General features: G+C 44.4%; 4 protein-coding genes across 4 annotated transcripts; 2 read left to right on the top strand and 2 right to left on the bottom strand.

Moving 5' to 3' along the window:
- The first annotated feature begins 448 nt into the window (after positions 1 to 448).
- On the top strand, positions 449 to 13362 carry LOC128310340 (probable ATP-dependent RNA helicase DHX35). Its single transcript, XM_053046963.1, has 4 exons — positions 449 to 1503; positions 2960 to 3177; positions 11493 to 12273; positions 12338 to 13362. The coding sequence occupies exons 1-4, from the start codon at positions 1467 to 1469 to the stop codon at positions 13360 to 13362; spliced, it is 2061 nt and encodes a 686-aa protein (XP_052902923.1). The 5' UTR covers positions 449 to 1466.
- Positions 2778 to 10635, top strand: LOC128310341 (ceramide phosphoethanolamine synthase). The gene is made up of 3 exons (XM_053046964.1): positions 2778 to 2823; positions 2960 to 3177; positions 7741 to 10635. Exon 3 carries the CDS (start codon positions 8175 to 8177, stop codon positions 9342 to 9344), a length of 1170 nt encoding a protein of 389 aa, XP_052902924.1. The 5' UTR covers positions 2778 to 2823; positions 2960 to 3177; positions 7741 to 8174; the 3' UTR covers positions 9345 to 10635.
- A 41-nt stretch (positions 13363 to 13403) lies between the features above and the next one.
- On the bottom strand, positions 13404 to 14333 carry LOC128297941 (cytosolic Fe-S cluster assembly factor NUBP2 homolog). The gene is made up of 2 exons (XM_053033657.1): positions 14179 to 14333; positions 13404 to 14085 (listed from the first exon to the last, which is right to left on the bottom strand). Exons 1-2 carry the CDS (start codon positions 14287 to 14289, stop codon positions 13417 to 13419), a joined length of 780 nt encoding a protein of 259 aa, XP_052889617.1. The 5' UTR covers positions 14290 to 14333; the 3' UTR covers positions 13404 to 13416.
- Positions 14334 to 14712: 379 nt separating this feature from the next.
- LOC128298810 (zinc transporter ZIP10) lies at positions 14713 to 21619 on the bottom strand. The gene is made up of 5 exons (XM_053034609.1): positions 21395 to 21619; positions 20494 to 20974; positions 15912 to 16196; positions 15042 to 15830; positions 14713 to 14960 (listed from the first exon to the last, which is right to left on the bottom strand). The coding sequence occupies exons 1-5, from the start codon at positions 21617 to 21619 to the stop codon at positions 14713 to 14715; spliced, it is 2028 nt and encodes a 675-aa protein (XP_052890569.1).
- Between the last annotated feature and the right edge of the window lie 223 nt (positions 21620 to 21842).

Below are 21842 nucleotides of genomic sequence, written 5' to 3'. Positions count from 1 at the left end.
CAAAAAGTTGGGTTTTCATACATAAAAACACCATTAAAAAATTCTACATGAACTTTTAAAATTCTGTTTTTTCACGATTGTATAGAATACTAATGCCCGCTTTTGTGTTCCAAATTTGAAATTTTAATTTCCAATACAAAAAAAGATTTTTAAGTTTAAAGACGAAATCTTTGCGTTCCCCATACAAAATGTATGGGATACCCGGGTATGCCGGTCGTAGAGATTAAGGTGTAGATTTGGTTATTGACACTACGGTTAATCATAAATAAACGAGCAGTAGAGCTGACTCCATTTGAACTTTTCAACCTTTCGTCATATACACCATACGCGAACTGTCATTCGGCATCGAGTGTTGTTTGATCCTTTTTTCTCATTTCAGTTCGCGTTTCTGGTTACTTGGTGCGTTGTACGCTTGCAATTTTCGTCTGATATCCAGTTTTCGGATACATTATTACTGTTCTATTTCTTGTTAAATAAGCTTACGTTGTTGCCGTCGTTCTCACCATCACGTTTGTGATGAAGAATTCGGTCTAAGCGGTGAGGAAAAGTGGAATTTAATCACATCTCTCCAAAGTGTACACAACATGCCTACCCCAACGCCATCAGGTGTGTTTTGAAGTGGCAGTGAAGCTTATCGACCCGACGAACGCACAAGGAAAGCCGCCCGCAAACGAATCCACACCATTTGCCAACCGTCTAATGGTAATCCATGCGTGAAAACCATTTACTTCAGCTGGCGGTGGCGAACAGTTGCAGCTGGTGGAAAGATCCGCTAAAGGGTAACGCATTTACGCATAACGCAAGCGGATGAGCATCTACATCAGCGAAGTGAACAACATTTAGCCCCTATGCATACTAGTGTGCAAGCGTACGCTCAAGAACGCGAGTCCAAAACCACCCTTTCCTTGAAAGCAACGCAAAAGAGAAGGAACGAAATCGAATCGCGAAGAAAATCCCGCTGACCTACAAACGAAAAAGAAAAACAACAGCAGTACGTCTTGTTACTGGTGGCCGATTCCGTTTCGCCTTGAGCAGCGAAGTGAACCGTTCCCGTAAGAAATTGGTGATTGTGTGTGTATATGTGTTTAAGCAAGTGCAATTCGTTTTGTTCTTCATGCCACCCTATACACGACCCGCGAACATAGCTGGCGCGTGACATCATCGATAGTGATTCGTCGGCGAAAATAAACATTCGCTCTCATCCGAAACAACCTACCCTACTCTACCCAGAGCCAAGGTTAAAAGTGTGTCCAGTTGGCCCCGTAATGAGCCGTAATAGATTTGTCTGCCACCACCTACTACGTCTTCTGAGTCATCGGTAAATTTGGAACGCTACAGGACGCTCCCGTTGCTTCTATAGCAACCAGCAAAACATCAACAACGCACTCGGCATTTTTGGGTACTTCGAAGGCTTGCTACCAGCAGCACAACAAAACGGCAAAACACTGCTCGCATCTCGGTGGATTATGAGTGCGAGCCGCTTTCCAAAGTTCCTCAAACCGGGTAAGCATCTGGCATAGTGCGGCCATCGCACGATGGGTACCACGATATGTATACTTTCAGCATATGGTAATAATTAGCGAACGCCTGCCATCATCGTTTCACACACCACACCACTGCTCGGGGGGCATTGCGTCTCATTCGCTCGTTCGCACGTTCATGTGAAAAGCTAATTGAGTTTACATGCCTTCAGCAAGCAATTTCCACCACCAGCGTAGTAACGATTTCCAACAGCCTCGCTAACTGATAAGTATACGAACTGCACCTTCACCGTATCTAGTGGCGAGATCCACTAGTCGGAAAAAATCCCCAAGTAATCTTGGTCTGCTGTGATATCGTATAACTATCTTTGTGAATCAATTCTAGACAGCCGCAGCTTTGTACCTAGTAACGTGAGAAACATTTTCCTTCGATCACCCCCCCAATCGGTTAAAGAACGAAGGGTCACTGATTTTACCTTTCCGTAAAATGGCAATTACCATTAATAAATGGTACAACGACGCACGTATGATTTGCGCTTGGCACCTGGACGCGCATACTTTGTTTACAAAACAAGCGTGAGTGGTGTGGAATATTAATGATCGCCATTCTTCTCACGACAACGTGCGTACGATCGCGGCCAATGTTTATCATGCGCATGGAGAGAAACCGATACGTTTTTGTTGCCGATATTTGAGGCGAAGAAAGCGGCACTTCACATTCTAGAAAAAAATAAATTGTAACTCATTCTCACACCCGTTATCGAAACCTTGCGTGCGATGAGTGTGCACAAACGATCGGTTGAATAAAACTGACTCTGATAAGCTTTCCTCCCTTGGTTAAGTCCTGAGCCAAATTCCACGCGTCATTCCTAGCAATCGATTAATCCTCTAGCAGGCAGGTACATTTGATTGGTTTGGTTTATCAAATTTTAAACACACACGACCCCTTTTGGGGTGGATAATGTTGCCACAAGGTGTGGCCCATACCTTCGGTCTCCACCGAAAGACTCTGAACGTTTGTTAGCTTCGTGGCATTGTCGTTGAACTTTGCGATACGTGTGTATTGGCCAATCGTGCCATCCGCTTATCAGCATTATCACAGACCACAGAGTTTACGCGTGTTGAGACTATATGCGTGAAATGGGCAGTGTGTAGCTGCTGGTTCGCGGATCGTTCTCACCCGTACAACATCGCTCAGCCGTGTTAGTGTTGTTCAGTGCCGCGAACACCACGTTCTAGCGCTAGAGTTCAGACAGGCGGTATATTGTAATTGAATTAGTTTCGCGCTATTGCCTGTTCCGATCGGGGCCGCGGATAGTTTCATAACCGCATTCGCTAGTTGGTGCGTTTTGTTTGTAATCTACAACATGTTTTGTTTTTTGTCAAGATCGTACACTAACATTCTTTACGGTGTTCTCTTTTATTTTCATGTTTCATAAATGCCTATGGTGCCCGGTTCCGGTGGCGCGCTACATTAGATGACGAATCGTTTGCATCGGAACGCGACGCGGCACCAGCGGATGATCACGTAACGTCGTTCGTCTTCAACGCCCACCAGTCGCTTAATCTTGCAGCTCAGCGCGAACGTCTACCGATACGTCAGTACCGTGACCAGATTCTGTACTGTCTCGAGCACTATCAAACGCTCGTGCTGGTCGGTGAAACCGGATCCGGGAAAAGCACACAAGTACCGCAGGTAAGCAGCGCCACCGTTTAAACTACGCCGGCGACACGTAAACAAAACCAATAGAAGATGTTCTCGCAACCAGGACGAAGATTCGATGCCAACCAAACGTTGGACCCTCCTACCAATACATTTCCGTTCCGCTTTGATAACGAATGAATCACTAGCAGTAGATAAGCAATATCGTGTGCAATACAGCACCACAAATTTCGAACTCATTTGTGCCTTTCGGAAAGGGTGGAAATGCATTCCATCGGTTCGTCCCCATTTTGTTGAACGTACCTCAGTTCATATCATCGTTCGGAATGACGCTATTTGATCGTATAAAATAGCCGCACACCAGTTTGAAAGTGATCTAACTCCATGTGCCCGGAAACCCGGAGGGGGTTCCATGTTAAGGTCAGAATGTTTGACGCGATGATGATTTGCAAGCTCGAACGAAACCACCCAATTGAGTGCGATAATTTTGCCGCACCCGTCTGCCGCTGCTTCCCTGCCGCCTAGAAACAATCACATTTAATTTCTTTAACCCTCCCCTGCGGTATGCAGCGGTATCGTGCTTTCTGCTCTACGATGGAATAGTCGTGTGTACTTGGAGATGTTTAGATTCATCGAATTTTAAAAACTGAAGGCAATTTCAAGTTGCATTCGAAATTACCGTTGATGCAAACGGACTCACGTGGATAGGGCTTCAGTGTGGGTTGCGTGAGAATGGCATATTTGTTCGTTAGCTTAAATTGCCACTTAGCGTTGGCGAATCTGACAATTATTTTTGTGATGAGCTTCTGCAATTATAAAATTTTCTTCAATTGAAGTGCCTTGTGGTGCCATTTAGATTTATATAATACCGCATTAAATGTGTATACCCTGAGAATTTGTGCAAGACTCCGTCTTGAGCGTTTGTCTCTGGAAGATTGCATTTTTAAATGATTTTTTTAAAGTATTTTTTAAATGATCGCTTAATCAATGAAGACTCGGAGATTTCATGGGTTCGCTTGCTATAAGAAAGTATATCTATAAGGAAATAATCGCTAAAAGGAAGAGTTAATGCTATCTCTATAATTCACAGTTCACCAAAATTATTTCAATAATTAGTGATTGCATATTTTCAAGCGTGGTTAGCAGGGCATAACTGATCAATATTTCAATAATTCCAAGATATCTTAATAGCGGCTACCCAATTTAATTTCATTAGCTTTATCAATCGACAAATCATTCATCATGGAAATGCGTATTTTCCAATTGTTTTTTTAGTGGGATGTTGACGTGGGATTGTATGTTGATTCCGAAGTAATGAAAAACAAACAAAATTACACACCTGTAAATCACCCCGTACCCACCGAAGGACTCCCCAGAAAGGATACACGCGACACTAAATCATTCATCTATCTATCCTAACGATAGGAATGTGTCTAACATCGTAAAATGGGCACTAATGAGGACGGGTACTATTTTTAGAACCGCTTGGCAACCATTCGTCAGAACCGCTGTTTGGTCTAGTTTCGTAGCCCACTTTGGGCACCAAAAAATTCCACTATATCCGTTAGGTTTTGTTCGATTCATTCATCCCTAGTAGACAACTGCGACAGTGAAAACCGTTGGCATCCATAATTGTGGCACCTTAAAACGGTCCACCCTGTTTGGTTTGTCTATCGCGACGGATCTAAACTATTTATGGTGCTACTATCAACAGTTTATGACGCCAGTGAGCCATCCCTTCGGGATCAGGTGTAGGTAAAGGAGAAGGACACAACACAACAAACCCCAAATTAACCCACCGCTACCCAGGATCGTATGGTACCGAACTACGCCATCGGATAAACTTGTGAGTGCAACATTTATGAGCAAAATCGGAAGGATGTTTCGAGCTTGTATGGGTGACACCGAAGAGTTCTTTTACTAGCTGTCTCTACCTGACGTGCACGTATCGTAGCATCAGTAAGCACGTTAGGTTTACCGGGAGTCGCATATTGGATGGTTGCCATCCACAGCTTAACGTTGTTTCGTTTATACTGTCTTATTTCTCCAATTTGATCTAATTCATATCCATGCGAATTTCGGCGACAGACGACATTTAGGGTAGAAACAGAGATACTGGTACTACTGAAAGCTCTTGTTGATTTTGAGCGGGGTCGAGGATAACGTTTTGCTTCAATAGCGTGTTTATAAATACCTTGCCCCTAAGATGGTGTTACACGAGTTGAAAGTATCATCTGGAAAGTTTTTAATTTCCAGTTGAAATATTCCTGTTAGCAAAAAAGTTTCCTTGAAGATTTCATACCTATTTTCTACATGCAAAGCAAATTTGTGAATCGATGTGCACATCGCATAAAATGTGGATTTGAACTGGAACTTGATAGCATTGTAAAAACAAAACTAACAAAACACACCGTAGGCGATACGCTTGTTTGGATACGAAAGTTTTTCTTTTTTGCCAGCAGCGAACACAATCAGTGAAAGTGCTTTCGGTGATCTTTTTTCTTTTGCAATGTTTCAGGAAAATTGCAGGTGTCTGTTTTGGGCAGATGGTACAGAAAAAGAGACACAAATTCGATAACAAATGACGATAAAGTTAATCCTTAATTTACCGAACGTATTTCCTATTAATTGTGCTGTAATATTTCTGTAAAGCAAGAAAAAAAAGCATCAATTCAGTAAAAGAAATGACTAATCCATCCTTAAGCGGAAGCCCAATCTTTTACCGCTCGGTTAAGCAATTTATTTCTATTTTTGTTTTCCGTTTTACTTATAGGTCGGAAACGGTACATGCCAGGCCGAGAAAAAAAACCATTCCCGTTCGCCATCGTTCAACTTGCCTTGTGCATTATTCATACAACCCATTCCCACAGGATCGAATGAACGAGTGGATGGGAATGTAGCAAAGGACACAGTACAAGCCATGGTGTCAGCTCTGGCACATACCCCTTCTATATGTTTTGCATTCCGTGTCCTACATAGTCATCGCGCATAGGTTTTGTGGTGATGTTTGCACTGGGCGGTAAAGTTCTATGCAAGAGGAAATCCCGTTCCCAACCTATAAACCTCCGCTCCATTTCGAACACAAGTCAACTCGAAAAGGATTGGCACTTTAGTGATATTACCTTGATAATGTGACATTTCCCACTAGAGTTGTACGCGCGGGTCGCTCGCTGGCACAAAGGCTATACAATTGTGTCACCGATGTTTCTTCCTTCGTTGCGTTGCGGTGGTGGTCCTCTGGTTACGATCGGCCATGTACAATTTGTGCATCGCGATACGGTCCGATGTCAAGGACTCGTACAACCGAGGTTGAACTGTTAAAGGATCAGCTAAACCCCGCGACAAACCTACCCATTCTAAATGACGCCACTCGACTCGGCAAGGGGTCCGGTTGGGACAGGCCAAAGGGGGAGATTTTTCCCTTGTCCACACAATGTCTCACTTATGCAAATTGCATTTCCATCGTTCGTGACTTTCGGTTTCGAATGGGTACGAGGTGCTCTATCGTACCCGGAAGCTCTGGTGTGTATGTGTCTGCTCTGTTCCCTGTTGTGTAGGGGTATTGAACGATGAATTATAGATTGTTCCGTGTTTTGTTTTTGAAGCAAATTTTACAGATTCTATCACTGCCGGTCCCGGTTCTTTATGGAGAGCTGGATATCACGGCGAGCATGGTGGAAAAATACGTAAACAAATTTTTTATTTATATATTACGTTTTTTATATGGAAATTGTACAGTAAAAAAGCCGTTCACAAACTATTGCGTGCACTGAGCATGGTTCGTTAAAAATTACTTTTATTACATTAAAGATATACTTTCTACATCATAAACGAGAGCTTTTGAAAAGCTAAAATGATCTCTAATTTGTAATTATTCGCGATGTAAATAATTATTGTTTATCCCGGTTTTCGCATCGTAAAACCGTGCCGTATATTTGGTGGGATCAGATCGAAATTATGTATTATGAGCTGTTCAAACAAAAATCGAACTTCGTCGGAGAATTATATCACATTCAGATATTGTACTGTACAGTATCTAAAGTGATAAAACGTGATGAAAAATAGTTTTTTTTTAATAAATCGTTAAAATATAAAAAAATAATTTTGATTTAAAATTAATGGACTATGCACAAACTACAAAACCTGAATGTCTTTTCATGTAAAGTGTTCATTGTTTTGACAAATTAAAGAAACATTTCTCATCGTTTAGTGAAACTTAAGAGAAACACACTTCTTTGCGCGCCTAACACAAAATTATTATATTAATAATAAACTGTGTTGATAGCACAGCTTCATTTTCAACTCCGCCACTATAATGTGACGTATGCATTCGTAATGATTTGCGTGGAATAATTGCAAATTAACCAACTCCTTTTCGCTACAAACTTTCTAAACTTTTCGCAGTAAAAAGAATCCCTATGCTTCCCAATTCAAACAGTGTCGTTCGAGAGTTCGACGTAAAAAGCACTTTCGGCATATTTGCATCCCTCACAGGGTTCTTTTGCGACCACCTTTGCACCCCATTGGCAAAAAGGGACCTTCCCGAGACGACAGTCAGACCGTTTCATTTATTCCCGTTTCTCTGTTTCGTTTCAGTTCGTCGCTGTGTGGTAGAAGGCTTGCACGAAGGGCGCAACGAACCTTTGGCATCCTCCACGCCCAGCACGCACGTACACGCGGTTCGGAAGGACGTACGATAAGGGCGCGCGCGAGCCAGCGACCGAACGGAACGAACACGGAGCAGTAGTTTGTAGTAGTATTAGTAGTAGTAGTCCCCCTATCCAGAAACGTTTACTGTCTGTGGTCCGTGTTGCAGTTGGTCTTTCGCTGTCGATCGTGACGGTTACCGTGTGCGTGTTCTTCTTCCGCAAGAAGGTTCACAAATCGAGCGAATTGTGTTGTTGTCAAATCCACATATAGATCACGATATATAAATCATCAAATACATAGAATAGAAGAATATTTGTTGTTAGGAAAGGTAATCCAGTGTTAATAGCCCACGATAATCTCGCCAACTCCGTTCGATAATCATGGTGGGTCCGAGCTCGCAGGTCAGCAAAATATTGCTGTCCCTGCTGTTTCTGCTGATAGCGTTCTTCGCCTGGATGGATGTGAATCTGTACATCCGCATCCAGGACTACCCGATCCGGGATACCGATCCGTTCCTGATGGCCGCCAACAGCACGCTGCTGAAACCGGTACCGGGTGGTAGCCATGCCAGTAAGGTCACATCGCCCGTACTGGCACCGTCGTCCTCGATGCCGCTGCAGCTGAACCGGCACATCGTGCGCTACGAGGATGTGGCCTGGGTAAACTGCGATCTAAATCCGCTGTGCGACGTTACCGTGAAGGCGATGATGCTGGACCACACGAACCACTATCTGTTCGCACCGATCGCTACGATCGTGGACAATGTGGCTGGTTTTTCCAAGGGTGATCTGGTAACGCCGAACATGATCTCGTTTTTCCACGTGTTCGTTGCGATTGCGGCCGGCCGGATGATAGCGTCGGATTCGCTCGGCTACCGTCGTATCGGTGTGGTGCTGTTCCAGTTCCGCACGTTTCTGGACGATCTGGACGGGCATGTGGCCCGGGCAAAGAAACACATCCGGGGCGAGCGTTCAGATATCGGGTCGGCCGGATACTATATCGATGGAATTTGTGATGGGCTCGGCTGTATTGCACTAATGATCGGTGTGTTCGTATTTCTGAAAAACAATCCACCCCGGCGCGGCTACACACAGCTCCAGTCAATCATACCGGTGTCGGAATCGAAAAGTTCTGAATCGGGTGTAATTTATAAGGTGAAAGTCACGACCAAAAAAGTTGCCCGCAAGGTGCTGTGCTACACCGGCATGCTGTTGCTTAGCTCGACCGGATGGAACCGGTACATCGCCATCTACCAGGATATGCTCGAGCGGGAAAATGTAACGCCGGCCCAGTACCTGCACCAGGAGTCAGTGTTCCGGTCGACCGGGTTCTTCTTCATTGCCTGGCTGTGGCGCATCTTCAACGTGCATGCGCTGCTCCACTTTCTGCTGCTAAGCATCTTCTGTGATAAACTGTGGGAGTACCTGCGGATGATCCAGTACGCCGGGTACGTGGCGCTGCTGGTGATCATCAGCGTTGCCGAGATGCATCTGCTCGGTGTGCAGAACTTTATCTACAAATCGCTAACGGTGAACAATACCTCGTTGTGATTGCGCTAAGCCGCAGCGCGCAGACATATCCGCGCTTTCCGTCCCGCCGGTTTAAACAGCCGTTCATCCTTTCTGTGGTCACCGTTTGCAGCACGGCCGTGCAAACATACACCTCACACAAAACGCAAAACGCAATGTCTCCAACCGTTCGGGTTCGGATTTTCCATGTAGTTCGTCGGAAGAAAAACTAAACATCACACCATTTACGCTGTCGTGTGTTTTACCGTATTATTGTGAATGTGTTAGACACTCCCTTCTTTTAACGGAAGCTGAAACTATTAAACCTTAACGTCTTAAGCCTTAGAAGAGGAAACGCTCGAACATAGTAAGGGCAGTTTTACAATCATCAGTTGAGAGTGGTGGTAATTGTTTATATGAGAATCGTTGTATATCTATATTATGTATGTTGTGCAGTGATAGGGTGAACCACGGCTAAGACGTGTGTAAAACAAGTGCAAATAGTGAAAAATCGTTTTGTTTAGGGCAAAGGATAGAGATTGCACAGCGCACAGAGCAGGTGAGCAGCGAGAGGAGAAGCTCTAGTATATGAAACTGTGTGTAAGAAACAACACTGAAACAGCCTTCATGATTATTACGATCCTTTAATCCTATATTCTAGTACGTTAACTGTATTTTAATACCACAAACATGTTTTCTACTTGTGTACAGTGTTGTAATGTCAGCAGGCAGGAGCGGCGGTCTATCTTTATTGAACGGAGCGTTTCTATTAATACGTTGTACAGAGATTAGCAAACTTTCCCCAAACAAAACCACCCCTTTCCCAACCTGTAGTGAACCCCATTTTGTACACTTTTATCGCTTTCCTTTTAAAAAATGCAGGATGTGGAATAGATTTATAAGCAAGGATTCGTTTTTTTTCTTCTTCTTCTTTTGTTATTGTTTTAAGTATTAAAACATCCCTTAAACGGGACACCGCGGTACTGGGTGTGCTTTCACTTTGTGTACACTGCTCGGCCAAATCCATTACCCACGAACGCTGGATAAATGATGCAGCACACTACTTAGCAAATGAAAACGCAACTGAAACGTTTGCGTGTGTGTACATTAACGTGCTGTGCACTAATCAACAAAATCATTAATAAGTTCCCTCCCGTATCGTCCTTCCGATTCCTCCCTTCACTGGACATTAAGTGCTATTTGTATCCCTCGCGGGGAACAAACAATCTTAACCTTTAACGACTAAATGGAGTGAGATGTGTCATTTTGCGTTCTTGCCACGGGAACCTACAAATAACGAGCGTGAAGCATATATATATATATATGAATATATTCGAGAAAGAGAGAGAGATGGTGGTTTATTTATATGAATATATCTATACATATATATTAGATCGTTGATTGCGTGCTGTTGTAGCAGAATTCGACTGTGAATGCTATCATCAACTCAGAAAGCAAATCACAACAATAAAGATACACAAGAATGTCCAGCTGTTTGTAAGTGTGTTAGTGTTCCGTTTTCTTAAATTTTGATGAAATTGTTGGGAAATTTTCTAATTGATTTTATTCAAATTGTGAAGCTTTGTAGCAGAAGCATTTTTGAAAGGCAATTGTAGAGTTACTGGTGAATATTACGATCCTATTACGAATTCTTAACGTCGCAAGGCTTTAGTATCTTAAAAATATGAACCATATGCAACAGAAAATCGGTGGCAAATAGAGGAAAGTATTTGAATAAACTTCTCCTGTATTTTTTATGTTTTTCCATCATTACTCAAAAATTCAAATCAATTCCTTTGAGATAACGCTTCTTTATCGGCACAACACACCTCAAGAGAAGTCTGGAAGAAAAGAGGCCCCCCATTTCTATTCGCGCGCTTTCTTTGGCTGTATTTACTCGTAGCTAGAAATTCAGAGTACATCGCCGCACGGTACGGAGAAATTGCTCTGGATTGGATTTTCTGACGGATCCTGTCGTGTAAAGATCGACGCCGCTACTAATACACCACTAAGCCGCCGTGACCTTACGGTGCAAAATGCTTTGATCAGCTGGTCATGTTACGAGAACAACACCATACAACTTCATTCTTCTAGTTTGGTTTTTGTAAACGTGTCGTATTAACATAAAACTCCAGAGGAATTGCTAAATTTAATATTTCTCATTCTCAACTTCCTATCTATTCATTCCAGTACCTGTACGAGTTTGGATGGCATACGAAGGGATTGATCGGTATTACCGAACCCCGCCGCATATCGGCCATTACCCTTGCCGACCGTGTCGCCACGGAACGGGGTGAACTGTGCGGCGAGTCGGTCGGTGTGTCGATCCGCTTCATCTCAAAATGTGATCCCGAGCAGACGAAAATCAAGTACATGACCGAGGGTATCCTGCTGCGGGAGATGTTGGCCGACCCGTTGCTGACGCAGTATGCCGTTATCATGGTAGACGAAGCGCACGAACGGAACACGCTAACCGATACCGCGCTGGGACTGTTGAAAAAGATTGCCCGGAAGCGTTCCGGTCTGAAGATCATCATTTCATCGGCCACCGTAGATGCGGAGTTGTTTCGCGATTTCTTTAACCTCAAGCCGAAAGCGGGCAAGGATACGGCCGTGATACTTACGGTGGAGGGTCGTATGTATCCGCAGGACATTTTCTACCTGCAGGAACCGTGTCCGGATTATGTGAAGGAAACGGTTAACACGGTCATGAAGATTCATCGCACCGAACCGAAGGGTGACGTGTTGGCGTTTCTTACCGGGCAGGAGGAGGTACTGCGAGCGGTAGACTTACTGAAGGAGCATCTAGAGATGGGTGGCAAGGAAGACATGCAAATACTGCCAATGTACGGTACGCTGGCAAACGCGGACCAGCTGAAGGTGTTCTTTACCGCGCCGAAGGGTGTCCGGAAGATTGTACTGGCGACGAACATCGCAGAAACGTCCGTTACTATTCCGGGAATTGTGTATGGTAAGTTCACAAAGTGTTCCGAATAAAAATCCTTTATAACGTTCCCCACCTTGTTTGCTTGCAGTCATCGATTGTGGATACGTGAAGCTGAAATGGTATTCGGCAGATAGCACCACGGACAGTTTGGTAGTCGTACCAGTAAGCAAAGCGGCCGCAGAACAGCGTGCTGGACGAGCCGGACGTATCCGGAGCGGAAAGGTGTATCGCCTGTACACGGAGGACGCGTGGGAAAAGCTGCCAGAGCATACGCCACCGGAAATGCGCCGGTCGGATCTATGCAGCACGGTGTTATTCCTGAAAGCGCTCGGCATAGACAACATCCTGCGCTTTACATTTCCTTCAGCGCCTCCTGCCAAGAATTTGCTCGCATGTCTGGAAACGCTGTACGCTCTGGAAGCCCTCGATGTGGACGGATCGCTAACGTCCCCGGTAGGATACTTTCTCGCGGAAATGTCCATACCACCGATGATGGCCAAGATGCTATTTAAGGCTGGTGAAATGGGTTGCTCCGAGGAAATTCTCATCATTATTGCAATGCTGCAGGTGCAGTCCGTGTTTTCAAAGCCGGCCGGTGGACAGGCCGCGATAAGAGGACGCATTGCCAAGCGCAACTTCGAGGTGGCCGAGGGTGATCTGATCACACTGCTGAACGTGTACTGTGCCTTCGTGGAAGCGGGACGAACGAAAGAATTTTGTGGTCGCAACTTTCTCATCTACCGTAACCTGAAACGGGCACACGAAATCAAAACCCAGCTGGCGGGAATGTTGGAACGGGAGCTAAACATTCCGCTGCGATCGTGCCATGGCAATGTGGAAACGATTTGCCGATGCGTCGTGGCTGGCTTTTTCCCGTACGCTGCCTATCTGCACCATTCGGGTGTGTACAGGACGGTCCGTGGTAATACCGAATTAAGCATCCATCCGCTGTCCGCACTGTACACTGAACAGCAACCCCAGTGGGTTGTGTTCTGCGAATTGATTCACACAACCAAGCTGTTCATGAAGGATATCACCGTAATCCAGCAGCATTGGCTCACCGAAATAGCGCCACACTACTATCACAAAGTTACTGTGCGCGATCATATCTAAAAATATTTTTAATTCACTTGAAATAGACAAAAGTTCCAACTTTTTACAACAATTTTATTCAGCTCCAACCGTTATCGTTCGCACAATCTTCTGCAGCACCTCGGTCGTGGTACAGTTGGGCAGTTCCTTTACGCATGACTTGCCAGTACCGGCGAGTTCACCGACACGCGGATCAATTGGCAGCGTGCCAAGGTGTGGCACCTTTGCCAGTTCTGCCAGCGAGTGTCCACCGCCGGACGAGAAAATGTTAGTACATTCCGAACAGTTGGGACACACGAAACCGCTCATATTCTCGACTATCCCTAGAATGTGAATGCCCGTTTTCTTGCAAAACGTTACCTCCTTGCGCACGTCTTCCAGGGCCATCTCTTGCGGCGTTGTCACTATAATCGCACCGTCTGTGTTGACCGTTTTCAAACATTCCATCACGGTGATATGCTCATCGGATGTTCCCGGTGGGGTATCAATGATAAGATAATCCAATTCGTCCCAATTCACGTCCTCCAGAAATTGCTTTATCATGGCAGTCTTCTTAGGTCCCCGCCAGATGACGGCATCGGAACGATTCTTGAGCAGAAAACCGATCGACATGACGGCCAGCTTTTTCTCGGCGCTGGTGTATACTGGCACCCAGCCATCATCACACTGGTGTACATCTTGATCTTCAAGCCCCAACAAGTAGGGTACAGAGGGTCCACATAGGTCTATATCGAGAAGGCCAACCTACGGTGATGGGGTAAAAGATGCACAGAACAGATGATACGACTTGTTTCCCCAAGCTGATAAGAAAGCTTGTGCCTATTTTGGGTGACTTACTTTATGGTCTGCTTCCGCCAAAGCTAAGGCAAGTTGTGTGCTGACAGTAGATTTTCCTACCCCACCCTTACCAGAGAGTACTAAAATTATGTGCTTCACTTTATCCAACATAGTGAAGGAGTTTTATCTTTTGCAATTGGAAATACAGCTGATCAGTACACGCACCGGAATGTAAATAAACACCCGCGACAGCTGATTTGACAACCAGTTTGACAGCTTCCAGTGCGTTACGGTGCGTTACTAAATTCAAAATGGAAAATTGACAGTTTGCAGGGGAGTACGTACGAGTTCAACTGGAGGAAATCATACACAAACTTTAGAATTGAATAATAAAATTTATCTCATTTTATTACATAATTAAGACCCTGTAATCGGTAACATAATTCATGAGGTTCAGCAAGGAGTTCTTTCTTATTTTGATATCCACTTCGCTTAATTGTGCGTTCCAGCAATGTTTCACTCATTAATTTAAAAAAAACAGTACAATCTATTTCTTCTAACACTATGTACAATACTGAATCTAATACTATCGTACTAATCAAACAATTTCCGAAGACCTGTCTCATTCAGCGCAATCAACAACATAATGATAGCTCCTAGAGCTAAGCCGGTTAGCTGAATCAGAATCACCTTCAACTTTTTCTCACTTTTAGCTACATCGTTGCGCATCTCCGGCACCAGATCGGACAGTGCAATGTACAGGAATGTGCCAGCCGTTCCCGCATAGATCCAGCTGACGACCGATTCGTGAAGACCCGTCAGTAGCAATCCGAGAGCCATGCCTGTGCAATGTACAAAAGAAATGTTAAATTACTATGTTTTTGAAACAATATTACTCGCCACGTTATCGTCTATCAACTTACCGATAAAGCTTAAAACTGAGGAAACTATGTTGAGGAATATTGCCCTCCTAATACTGACACCGGTTTGCAGCAGTAGAGCAAAGTCACCGAGCTCGTGCGGCAGCTCGTGACAGAGGATAGCGAACGAGGTGGCCAGCCCCGTAACAGGATCGACTGCAAAGGCTGCCCCAATCGCCAAACCGTCCGTGATGTTGTGCAGCCCATCGCCCAGTATAACCATAAACGCTACCGCTGCCATCGGTTTGCGGGAGCTTTTCTTTTCTAGCATCATTTTGGCTTCCTTATCTTTCGTACCGTCCACCATATCCAGCTCGATGTCATCACTCCGATAGTTGGGATGATGATTGTTAGTGTGCTGCGACTGTTGCACCGTTCTCGGTTCCACCCGATTCGAGCTTTGCGTGTGCGCATGCGAATGGCCGTGGTGTGAATGTTCATCCCCGTCCCGAAACAGCGGCAATATCATCTCCAGGCTGTACATGAAGAATGCCGCCCCGAACGCACACAGACACAACCACATGGCACGGGCTTCCGCCGAATGATCATGTTCGCCGTCGTGGTGATCGAGCTCGTCGTGGTGATGGTCATGATGATCGCCATCGTCATGTGGCAGCAGTGCATGCGGTAACAGATGCATCAGTGCATCCCCGCATAGCGTTCCTACGCCGAGTGCGATCAGAAATCGCAATATGTCATCGTACGCGATGGATTTAGCGAGCGGTACCATTGCCACTCCTACCAGACCACACAGCGAAATGATCAGCACACAGGCGGAAGCGTAGATCCACGCTGTTGAATAAAAAAAAACGGAGCAGAGTTAGAAAAAAAGTTCCCATGCGCAATTGGAAAACACAGCCGACATTAACAAACCTTGCGAAAATGCCTTCTTCTCCCGTTGTGGATTGGCTTCCTTGTGTAGCTTTTGGGAACAGGCCCGCTGATCCAGCTGTACCAAAAATGCCGGACAAAGATCCTTGAACTCGGACGGTGTAATTTCGATGCGTGCATCGGGATCTACCTCATCGTCTGCCGGCGGTGCGAAGGGATGCGCGTGTGATAGGGACCTTGCCTTGCGGAAGTTGTGATGTTTGGCAAGCAGCGGCTCCTCCATCACCAGATGGACGATAGACATCGGCGACAAACAGAATGGCACATCTAGCATGAGAAGTGTGGAGTTAAGAAAAAAAAAAGTTATGTAACAGATTAGGAAAGCTATTAACATCAATTATCAATTCTTTGCCGCACTGTTATAGCCGATTAAGCAATATAGATGATTATTAGCTTATTTGTTATGCTCAAGCACAAGTTAACTCTTCTGTAAAATTTCCAAAACCCGCGTATCTCGGGGGCTGTCTGTATATGAAAGCGTGCGAAATTTCGAAGGCCAATTTTTTTTTTTAATTTCATAAATCTGTATCTAATAAACTAAATCACCTTACTTTTTAAATTATTATCCGTTGATAATTCAAATGTGCCTTTAGCGCCAGGAACGCTTCGTTGGTTAATTTTGGTATTTTATGCCACGTTTTGTAGTGTTCACAATTTTGGAAAAAAATAATCATAAAAACGGTCAACGAAAATTTCAAAATGTGTGAAATTAACTTATATTAATTTGATTAAATTTGTGATAAAATGATTAAATACAAGCTTTAGAATATATTTTTGAACAAAATTTGAATCAATGGAAGAAAAGTTAATAAAACTTTGTATGGAAAATTTGAATTTTTAATCCTCAGATATCTCGAGTTCTGAGGATGGCCAAAAGAACATAATGTCCTAGACCCTCTTGTTTTGAGTCATTTTTTGACTATAATGACTATAAGACTATAATGAATAATGCCATTCGGATAAAAATGCGTTCCTGCGGGATGTAATGGGTTAACATATAATCTCTCAGTATTACTAAAGCAAAATCGGTTTATTCTGGAGCACTGTTTTAGTGACTTGTTGACCTTATTTGACGAAAAAAAAGGGTTTTCCAATCAACGATTTGCATATTCTTCCGGGTGAATAAAACATCGAGGCCATCCATCTTGTTTTGGCACAACATGCATTGTAAGGCGTGGTTGTGTGTTGGTGAACTTCATTTTGATGTCTGTCGATGTTTTATGCTAGCATGAATTTCCTCAGAGACGGGTAACCTTTCACCTATCCACCACATTCCGAATGCTAATGCGAAATGAGAAAATAATCACTTCCGAAGAACGCTTGAACGAAAAGGGGGTATTATTGAGCGTGTAGCGGTGCCGGTTGTTTGCACAATGCCGGGATGCCGACGGTCAAACGTTGGTTTTACCACAAACCTCGCTACATTAAATCATGAAACCGGTTTCGTGAAGCCAAATCCGCCATAACACGCACGGTTAGAGAAACATCATCTTCGCCCGTGTGTCTGTGTTTTATTTTTGTTTTGTTTTCTCACTCGTCAACTTCTTGGCGCTTTTGCGCTTAGCACAATGGATGGCAAACAACCCCAGACCCAGAGTGGAGAATGGAGAATTTTATTTTATCTACTCCGGTTTTATTGCTTTCCATCGCTCATTTGCCTGTGCCCACCCCTGTGCACACATGTACGATCGCATCCCCCGGGCATGGTACCGCTATTTCACCCGGTGACTTAAACGATAGTTAAACGCGGTACAACAATTCGCAAACGAGCCACGTGCGCTGGAGATGATTATTGCTTTCCACACAAACAGTTACTGTTTTCGTGCCGATCCTGCACAAAATAAATATTGTAAATGTCGCAAAACCCTTACATCCGGTTGCAAGAGGGTATAAAATGGGACTCTCGTGTTGTGCTTTGGTTTTTCGAGGTTCTTGAGATGGCAAAACTCTCAGCTTTCTTGGCACACAGACTGAAGGTAATGGAACAAATTCCAACTCGTTCAGCCTCATCCAGAGGCAAAGATTCAGTAAGCGACAATTTAAAATTCTTATCTCTAACTTAACTATTTTTTATCGGAAATGGCAGGACCATGGTCACTTGAGGTAGTAGTATCAGAAAAGAATATGAACAAAACCTATACAGTTGTTAATTAAATACATAAAGTAAGATGGTACTACTTTCCACTGTATACCACCAAAGTTTTAGACAGACACAAAATATATCTTCAAATGTCCTTATAAGGAATGATTGAGGAACTGTTTCTACAAAAATAAAAACCAATTACGAACTGATGTTATAATTACTGTTTGGATTAATTTACAGGCATCTGAATAAGTATTGCAGGGTTCTTGAACATCAAAACAAGCATAAAGGCTAGTTGTTTGAGGTATGGTAGTGATGAGAAAGTTCAATTCTGTTTCGTAACAGAACGGTACAAAATTAGAAACCGGCGGACTACCTTAAGGCAACCACCAGAAATGTTACTATGAATTCTTCGCAACTACAGCCGTTAACGACCGGTGCTATGTTTTATGAACGTAGGTTGTTAAAGTGCCTTAAATGACAATCTATTTCTATAGACAACTGCCCAGTTTCGTTTAGAAAATTCATTCCGCACATAATCTAACCATCGAAGCCTACACAACAATATCGTAGCACACGGACAGCCGTCATCCATGAGAATAAAAGGCATAACAATCCAAGTTCTCTAAGAAAAGGCTCTTTTCGTTATCCAGATTCAGCTCTATCAATGATCCACTAAATCATTGAGCAAATGTGAACACCTTCTTGATATATTGAACATTCCTCCGTTGATTACATTCCTCTACAATTTCAAAATCTGGCCAAAACGGTGAAAATTTGGTTGACCAAGCCTACTCTTGTCGTATAAACCATTCATTTTACCTTTCTCTTAGTGTTTTCATACAAAAAATCGCCTGAATTGCTGATTAAATAAAATGAAGAGAAGGAAGTTGAGTTTGACACTTTGAAGTATAAACGATTTTGCACCATGATTCGATATACGCGGAAATTCGAAATATGCAGGGCTTTCCTGGATTAGAGCGGTCGAGATTCTCATCACTACAGTATGGTACGGTCTATGCACTTTCAAACTTCCTCGACATTTGAATGCTTCACTTGTCTACAGATGCCTTTCTATTAGAAAAGCGTTCCTGTACCTTAACTCAATAGACTATTTATAGTAATATCGTTAAATGGGATTTACCCATGCCAAAAAAAATCCCCACTCACTGTCGATACATTCTGCACACCTTCATTTTTTCTACCATACGCGAATGAAATGTGATGTGTTTTGCATACGGATTCCCTATCCGATGGCTAGAGCTTTCCGTTACTAGGCGAGCGCGTGTGGATTGCATAGGCAATAAGAAGCATTCTTTGCGTGACGTGCAACACACGGTCAGGAATGTGGACAGCGTAGAATTCCTACCAAGAATGCGAACAAGAAGTTTTTTTTTATTTCCTACAGAAGTATATACATGTATTAGAAGGGGCCGGACTGTTCGATAACCGAAAAGAAAGAACAAAAACATTAAGCCAAATCCTTATCGTGCATCCCTTCTGCTTTGGATGTGTCAACCCTGCGTCATAGCAAATCGTCCATGACCAACGCAATTGGGAACATGCAAAAATGTATCATGAATCGAAAGAGAAAGCCGGAAAAGAAAGTGTCGATAGAAAAACGAATTCAGCATCCAGCGGTAAGAAAATGCCGAAAACGATCGTGCGATCCGATCCGTTCACTGAACCTTGTGGACCTTGTGGTAAGATCACACATCTGACGTCCGTCTGTTTCATTGTTTCTATGGCAGTTTTTTTTAAAATGTCGCCACGGTGGTCTGTGTTCTGTAACACACTACAATGTAGGTGGGGATGATAACAACATGCATCATAATTAAGATATGCATAACAGCACACATACACGCAACAGAAACCCGAAATAAAGCTGTTAATCAACTGTGCATACAACGACCAAGCGTTAAGCTATCGAGATCAAACTACCCGAAGTGCTGGCAAGGGAAAGATTTTGGCATTCATTCGTGGGCAATTCGCAACAACACGAACTGCTCGAGCGGTTCTCCGGCTTATCAGGGATGGTATAAACAATGGCCAGTGGCTACGTGCGACCTGTCCAGACATCCATCTAGCTCTACTTATTAGTCACATTAGCACAAGATCACGGTGCCGTTTAAACACCGCGCGTAGGTAGACGAAATGGCCAAACATTAAAGTGACTTCGTCTACGGACAGAGTGGCGTCAATTGACAACCACCGTTTAAGCTTAATCGCTCCTCATCATCTGCTGAGTGGTTCTTCATATATCCTACGGCACACATCATTCCGAGGGATTGACCTAAATACCAAGTCAACCTAAGAGGAATGGTTTTTTTTTTTGCATACTGAGAGAGGGAGATTTGTTTTTGCCGAGCACTGTTACGTCCCTATCTTTATAGGCCAACTCCTAATACCAGTCCCGGGCTGTTTCCTTGATAGATAGGCTAGATAGGTTGCTGTTCTAACAAACGGGATACTACGACTTACTTTTGTTCCGCGGATGGCGATGCCTGGGATCGTGCATGTCTTTAAAGATAATTTCCTGCCACACGTGATCATCATCTGCGCCGGACACCTTGCTATCCTGTACCACCGTGGTGACCGATCGCGGGATGGTACTGCTGTTTGCGGTACCGGTGCGCGGTACCGTGAGGACACTGGTATTGCTTGGCTGCTGGTCCGCCCCATGCTTCTGCTCGGCTGGATGCTTGTCGGTGATCTGGGGCCGCTGATCGCCGGTGGTCACTGGTGAGCTGGCGAACGTTATCACCGGTGGGACCTGTGTCGCCGCACCATCACCATCATGATCGTGATGATGATGGTCGTGGTCGTGCCCGTGTTGACTCACGCCGTCATAAATATCGTAGTCACCGAAATCGTACCCATCCGGGCGATGCTCCTTCAGGGTGTGCGAACCGGTAAAATCTATACCGCCGAGTCCAAGGCTATGCATCAGATGCTCTAAACCCTATCAGCGGAGGTACAGGGAATGGTAGGAAGACAAACCAAACGAAACGACGGTCAGAGATGTTGTGGGATGCATTTAGGTGGGTTGTAAAGTTTCATTTCTGGGTTATAAACTGTCTTGCACTATCGTCGTGACGATCGTGTGAGCAAACAAGCAGATAGGGAAGTGAAGACGCGGCGTGAACGTAACGGGGCGCGTTATTATGACGCCACTGTTTACCGTCCGTAAACCGTCCGTTGACGGAGATTTATGGAAATACTAATGCAACATTTTGACCATTCTTAGCATCTTGGTGCGCGCTGGCATGTAAGCATCGGTGTGCAATTCAACGTCGTCTAATAACACCCTTCATCATCATCGCCATCATCAAGGGCGCGCGCTCGGTTTGCGGAGCCTTTCGAATTGCTGGCTGGAACTCACCTCGAACGAGATCACTCCCTTGCTGCCGTACTTGTTGAACAGATATTTAAGAAACTTGTTTTCGTTGTACGCCACCGGCATAACTGGTGGCATTGACGATGCTGCCGGTAATTCCGTCACCGTGTCGCTCCCCGCCCCACGGATGCTGACTAGGTGTGCAGACACGACCACCAGCAATAGCAACGCGCTCGATGGCAAGAAGCCCAACATCTTCGCCGAGGCCATTCTTATGTCGGTGATTTGACTTTGGTTCTTCGCACTCGCTTCGACCACGCAGGAGAATGTTTTGCAACCTGTTGCAGTGTATCGCACCGTGTCTGTTGACTTCTGGCGTAGAGAATATTTGGCCGAGCTGAGTAGTTCCCTTGGCCGAAATCGCACGCTTTTCGGCACAACCCTCGCTGATTCACATTCCACTTCGTGGCATTTGCGTCTAACGCTGGCGTCC

This window comes from Anopheles moucheti, chromosome 2 (assembly GCF_943734755.1).
Source record: "Anopheles moucheti chromosome 2, idAnoMoucSN_F20_07, whole genome shotgun sequence".
Lineage (NCBI taxonomy): Eukaryota > Metazoa > Arthropoda > Insecta > Diptera > Culicidae > Anopheles > Anopheles moucheti.
The sequence above is the reverse complement of the archived record's forward strand: the minus strand, read 5'-3'. Positions and strand labels throughout refer to the sequence as shown.

Bases quoted from the DNA above. Each gene is read 5' to 3' on its own strand.
- LOC128310340 (XM_053046963.1), top strand. From the start codon at position 1,467: ATGAGTGCGAGCCGCTTTCCAAAGTTCCTCAAACCGG. The intron at 3,178-11,492 runs GTAAGCAGCGCC...TATTCATTCCAG, and splicing joins AAAGCACACAAGTACCGCAG to TACCTGTACGAGTTTGGATG. The intron at 12,274-12,337 runs GTAAGTTCACAA...GTTTGCTTGCAG, and splicing joins TATTCCGGGAATTGTGTATG to TCATCGATTGTGGATACGTG.
- LOC128310341 (XM_053046964.1), top strand. From the start codon at position 8,175: ATGGTGGGTCCGAGCTCGCAGGTCAGCAAAATATTGCTGTCCCTGCTG.
- LOC128297941 (XM_053033657.1), bottom strand. From the start codon at position 14,289: ATGTTGGATAAAGTGAAGCACATAATTTTAGTACTCTCTGGTAAGGGT. The intron at 14,086-14,178 runs GTAAGTCACCCA...CCATCACCGTAG, and splicing joins TGGCGGAAGCAGACCATAAA to GTTGGCCTTCTCGATATAGA.
- LOC128298810 (XM_053034609.1), bottom strand. From the start codon at position 21,619: ATGGCCTCGGCGAAGATGTTGGGCTTCTTGCCATCGAGCGCGTTGCTA. The intron at 20,975-21,394 runs GTGAGTTCCAGC...CTCCGCTGATAG, and splicing joins AGGGAGTGATCTCGTTCGAG to GGTTTAGAGCATCTGATGCA. The intron at 14,961-15,041 runs GTAAGTTGATAG...TACATTGCACAG, and splicing joins CTCAGTTTTAAGCTTTATCG to GCATGGCTCTCGGATTGCTA.